This window comes from Lactuca sativa, chromosome 7 (genome assembly GCF_002870075.4).
Source record: "Lactuca sativa cultivar Salinas chromosome 7, Lsat_Salinas_v11, whole genome shotgun sequence".
Taxonomy (NCBI): Eukaryota; Viridiplantae; Streptophyta; class Magnoliopsida; order Asterales; family Asteraceae; genus Lactuca; species Lactuca sativa.
This window is the reverse complement of record NC_056629.2, coordinates 179,072,978-179,079,606: the sequence shown is the minus strand read 5'-3', so window position 1 is coordinate 179,079,606 and position 6,629 is coordinate 179,072,978. Positions and strand designations below refer to the sequence as shown.

Sequence of the window (6,629 nt, the reverse complement as noted above, 5' to 3'; positions counted from 1 at the left end):
ATAAAAACAAGTATTCTTTCCAGTTGTTAGAAGTGCTCACATTTTTGTGATTGTCTTCAACATAAAGAAACCGTCAATTGAAATTCTAGACAATAATGCAGTTGAGGGGGATTATGAAGGGAAATACGGAGTAATAATGGAACCTTTGGTATGTACCCAGTTCACAACAACATAAAAGAACCAATTTATTACATATCTAACTTTTATTTTATTTAATGATCAGAAAAATTTGTTTGTGAGATACTTTAAAGAAATAAACCATCCAAGAGAAAATGCAATCTCAAAAGAAAGTATCAAACCCCAACGACTTGAAATGTCATGGAGAACAGTTAAAAACAAAGTTGATTGTGGGGTCTTTGCAATGAGACATATGGAGACCTATATGGGACAACCACTCTCAAAGTGGAAACTAGGTCTTCATAAAGAAAGTGCAGTTCAGCAAACTACTTTAGAGAAGCTCGGGCAAAGATATGCACACATAATGCTAACTTCTGAAATTAACATGTTGAAGGCTAAGGTGTTGGATATTTCTGAAAAATATCAAAAAGTTGAATTCAAAGTGCGTACTGATCATGCATACAAGGCTATGCAAACAATTCAAAAAAGGTTAAAAGAATATTGATGATTGCTTGTGAAGATGAAAGAATGTTGAAGTGTGATGCTATAGAATAGTTTGTGTTGAAGATGAATGGATTTGAAGTACATGTAAGATGATTCTGCGAAACAAGTTTTAAATGGTTTGTTAAATGTTGTTGAACATCGTTTTAATATTTTGTGAAATACTTATGAACAACTTTTATTATCTTGTGTTGAATGATTATGTAATAGAAACAACTTCGCTTATTTCTGTCAGTTTTTTATATTTACATATTTTCAAAGTTTATTTATGTTTATTCATAAATGAATACGAATATGATATCTTCATTTCTGATTAAATTAGGAGTAATATGTCAGTATAACAAAGTTCATATATGAATATAACTAACTTATTAGTAGAAACAAGTTTGCTTATTTATGTCATTTTTTTATATTCAAATATTTTCAAACTTTATTTTTATTTATTCATAAATGAATACGAATATGATATATTCATTTATGAATAAGTTCAAAGTAATATGTTAGTATAACAAAGTTCAGATATTAACATAAAAAAGTTCAGATATGAATATTACTTATTTATTAGTATAACAAATTTGACATATTTGTATTCATTTATAAATAATTTACAATATCAATATAACTTATTTTATAGTAATTTAAAAAACAAATATCAACATATCAATTTATCATATCAATATAAATGTGTATTATTCATACATTAATATTATTGTTTATTGTTTTTATCTGCATATATTCATAAATGAATAATAAAAAAAATCCCTAACTATCTTTTGCTGATTTAGCAGCTCCAACTCTTTCTGGACAAGTACGTAATTTGTGTGGAACTCGCTTTCCACATCCTGAACACATTCTATGTTCTTTTTTAGAATTTTCATATACTACTTCACCTTGGAATTCGTTTCTTGATTCCAGAACCTTTATTGCTTTGAACTTCAGGAACATGAATATTAATCTCTTCTGGAATAGGAATAGTAACACCCAAAAGCTTGCATACGACTTCACCATCTATCTTGCTTTTCAATCCAGGAGAAATATAATCACTCTCAAATTCCTTCAACAACATTTGTTGTTTCTCAGCAAACAAAGCCAATCTCTTTTTGTCATCTCTTAGAATATCCACATATGAATCATTGACTAGCTTTACATTCTCACAATCACCTGAATCGGATTGAACATAACTAAAACGATAATTTCTTGATATCACATCCTTTCTCCATCTCTTCAAAATGTACCTTTCAGGAATTTCTTTAACACCACATCTCATCATTATTCTAAAAGCATGTCTGCATAAAATACCCATACACTTAAAATGTTCACAACTACAATTTATTTCTTTCTCTTCAGCTTTTATTTCAACCTGATACAAAAACAAAATTTATACATTTACATTCAGATAAGAATACTCATATCAACACTCATATATATTCATATATTCATATAATATTCATATATGAATATTGATATTCATATATGAATATTATCATATTCATATATGAATATTATTACATTTTTCATAAAAAACAAGTAAAATTACCTTAAATTCATTTTTAAAATCACTTTTACTGTTGTTGTGCTGCATAATGTAAACTTCCCAGCCATCTTCAATACCAACATATGAGTATGTACAGAAAAAACATGATTTATATATTTCTTTTTGCACCTCAAAAAATAATGTACTTGTATAAGCCTTTGATGCTTGCAGTTCTATTTCTCAAGGTGTTTGCATTTTATATGATGCTTTCTTTGATGCCTTATCAAGCTCTCGTTGAGTATTCCTTTGCTTTTGAATTGCGGTGTCGTAATTCATCATGAAATTCAAAAGTAAGTTCCCACTTTCTGAATATGTATTAAAGAATGAATTCATACTCTCTGACCTCGATGTAGTCTTCATCAAACCACACATTGGAATATCACTAAAATATCCAGGTATCCATGAATCACGTATTGTAAACATGTCTTTAAACCATCTTGTGTCTTCAAGATTGAATTCCTTCATAAGCAAACCCCACTTCACCTCAAAAACATCAGGTTTCATATTAATGTCCCAAACAAGCTTCGAAAACCTTTTTCTAAAGTCTGTGTTTGTAAATAAATCATCTGATATCTGTATTAAAACAAAAATATTCATAAATGAATAAATAATAATAAGTAAAATAACAATCAATATTCATAAATGAATATACTAATAAGTAATATATTTGAAATATATTAAAATAATACATTTTTTTCAACTTTTTCATTATATGCCACATACATAATCGGTGCTTTGAATTACGAAACACATTCTCAACAGCTTGTTTTATTGCAGCATCTTGATCAGTTAAAACAAGTGTTGGTTCTTTCCCATGAGTTTTAAGAAATGCTTTAAGCAACCAAGAGTAAGACTCAATGCTTTCATTGCTTAGCAACCCAGATCCAACAGTAACCGATTTTTTATGATGGTCAATAGCAGTAAACAGAACAAAAACCATTTGATACCTAACACACAAAAAAAATGTTCATTAAAGTCAATTTTTGATGTATTAATAAGTGAATATAAAAATATTCATATATGAATAAGCTATAAACAAAAGTAGATAAAATAACTTACTTGTTTGTTCGGAAAGTTGCATCAAATGAGATAACATCACCAAATTCAACATAATATGCCTTCTCCATTTCATCATCCCAAAACATATAGTCCAAAACATCATCTTGACAATTAAACTCAAATGAGTAATTTGGATAGTGAGCTCGATGGTTATTCATTGTTTTTACTATCATTTGGGCATCTTTATAACCAATAACCCTGTTGATATCTCTCCTTAAATTTTTATAGTCAACTACTTTGGGCTTTACAAACTCATACCTACCTCTCAGACTTGCCCTCAACTTATGAGCCATAGTTGGACCTATTTTTGATGTGGAAGCACGCACAATAAACTCTTTTTCTGAATATGACATTTGTCTCGACTTTTTTAAATTGCTTCTCTTCTCAAGTGGATGGTTGTGAAGTTCATCAAACTGAAAAACTTAATAATCTGGAGTTCCATACACAGATTCAAATATAATCTTTGCTTGACAACCAATAGCTCTTGAATTTGAATTTCGTTTCCTCCTAACACCACTTGTACCTAATGTGTCACAAGATTTCTTTTTCTGTTTACCACCATGATTACATATAAGATGTTTCTTCTTTATAATCTTGTTATCAAACCTTGACTATGTGCTCAGTCTTACATCAAAACCACAAATTTCAGCATACTCAGAATACATTTTGATAGCCAACTTTAATGATTTGAAGATTAAACCCTTAAATGGAATAAGTTGAACAGGTACATCTGGCTTATAGACATGTTCTCCAATTATATCATCAAAATATTGTGCATCATGTACTGAACTTGAAGATTCACCACCTAAAATAATAATGCATGAATAAAACAATAATATATATGAATACATAAAACTCATATAAATAAAACAAATAACATTCATATATGAATACATAAAATTCATGAGGATTCAAAATATATAAAATAAAACATAACTTATTCATATATGAATAAAACGAAAAAAATAATAAATTCGAAATTACAATTAACACACGTTTATTTATATATGAATAAGACAACAATTTATTCATTTTAACATATTCATATGTAAATACAACATAACTTATTCATATATGAATAAAACGAAAAAAATAATAAATTCGAAATTACAGTTATCACACGTTTATTCATATATGAATAAGACAACAATTTATTCATATTAACATATTCATATGTAAATAAATGATAATCAACAAAATTAAAAACAACAAAATTATTCAATAATTGATACCTTCAAAAAATGAGTTCTCAACATCTTCTTCACTCTCACTCATAGAAAAATACAAATCACCATCAATAACACTAGAATTCGACATAATACACCTAAATAAACAAAAACAATCTTAATATCGAACATATCGAATATATCTCACAAAAAAAGTCGTAAAGATGAAAACCTGGTTAATTTCGAATATATCTCACCTCAACGTACAAAATATCTGAAAGAAACTTAAATCATATATGATCATATGATGTAATTAAGCAATCTCTCTCAGTACAGAACGTAAAAACTACAACAATATAACTGATGAAACAAATATCTCAAACTACTTAACAAAAATCCGATGAAATAACTCCAATACATATGCATATACATATAGACACATGCATATATATATATATATATATATATATATATATATATATATATATATATATATATATATATATATATGTGCATATATATATATATATGCATATATATATATATATATATATATATATATATATATATATATATATATATATATATATATAGACACATGCATATATATATATATATATAGACACATGCATATATATATATATATATAAGACACATGCATATATAGACATACCAAATAAAGTCTTACAGAGTCTATTAAATATACAAATACGAGGAAGTAAATAACTGAACATATGAGAACAGAAAACAAGAGGGAACCCAAACATTAGAAGCACTTGAAATGTCATCAAAGGCATCCCCCCTTGTATCCTTCCTTTTATGTGAACCGCCAAATAGAATCGTACTTTGATACATTCATCAAAACAGCCATCTAGTTTTCCCTAATTATTATTAAATACATGACAACTAAGATACGTGTGTTGCATTTTAAATGATTGTTCTTTTACATTTATATACTTAACAACCACCACCACCAAAACCACCACCACCACCCCCACCACCACCACCATAACCTCCACCATCTCCACCACCACCAAAACCTCCACCATCTCCACCACCACCATAACCTCCACCACCACCACCACCATAACCTCCACCATCTCCACCACCACCATAACCTCCACCATCTCCACCACCACCATCACCTCCACCATCTCCACCACCATGATCTTTCTTATTGGATTTATGACCAGCAGTGTCACCACAAGCAAATATAACAATTGACAAGACTGCCATAGACACCAAAATCATGCATAACATGAACACGATATGGGAACCCTCAAACTTGAGAATTCCTTCTGTGTTTCCTATAAGATCAATCATCCGCGCCATGTTGATGCCTCTATACAACTATTATGATAATTTGAGTACGTATTGGTATAGTTGTGTGTGTTACGTTAATAAAGTTGTATATGACTATATTCAATTTATATGCCTGGTAAATTTGACATTGTCAAAAATAGGTTATAGGTTGAGCGAGTCCTTGTGATGAAAGTATTTGTTTTTCTGTAACAAGGGAAGTGGTGGGAAAAGAGGGGAAGATTCATATGTTTAACAAAATCATAAAACCGTCAAAATTGTACCAAATTCATAAAAATAACTATTAATGTTTCATCTGTTTATTTTAAATGGAAATCTTGAACAAAATGATATATACTTTTGTTTTATCTTTCTTTCTTTCTCATAAATACATTAGTCCAAACTGTTAAAGTTGGCTTGTATATACCGTTTGAGAATTTGGGTGAGTAGGGTGACAATATTGACTACGGTTATCCTTGAATTAATGGATTTGCTTACGAAAGGGAAATTGCGTGAAAATTTCGATTAGGATGAACTTCCAATTATACACGTAAGTTTTATCAAATTTTGAATTACCAATTTTTTTGTAAAAATTGAGAGCGAACGAAAACCATAAAATAGCAAACAATGGGTGATTTATTTAAGGGTCTTCAAAATATATATATAAAAAATAATAATTCAAAAAAAAAAGAATAAAGAAAAAACACATGTTGCGTGCCAATCTCGACGGATTGCTGATGTGTGAGCATCTTCCCTTCATCTGAAAAAAAAAAGAGGAGACTTTAGGGGAGAAAATGAGAGAGAAGGATTCAAAGTATTGATCAAACCTCACAAACCGTGCATCTTAAAACTAGCTACATCCATTTTGTGAATTACCTTATTTCTTGAAATAGTATATAAGGCTAAAATAGGCCTGTCGAAAAAATCTGAAACCCGTTCTACACACCCGACCC

At 29.1% G+C, this 6,629-nt stretch overlaps 1 protein-coding gene across 1 annotated transcript; it reads right to left on the bottom strand.

The window, feature by feature from the left end:
- Positions 1–1,504: 1,504 nt before the first annotated feature.
- LOC111914724 (protein FAR1-RELATED SEQUENCE 4-like) lies at positions 1,505–3,564 on the bottom strand. The gene is made up of 4 exons (XM_023910436.2): positions 3,212–3,564; positions 2,904–3,099; positions 2,372–2,725; positions 1,505–1,978 (listed from the first exon to the last, which is right to left on the bottom strand). Exons 1-4 carry the CDS (start codon positions 3,562–3,564, stop codon positions 1,505–1,507), a joined length of 1,377 nt encoding a protein of 458 aa, XP_023766204.2.
- Between the last annotated feature and the right edge of the window lie 3,065 nt (positions 3,565–6,629).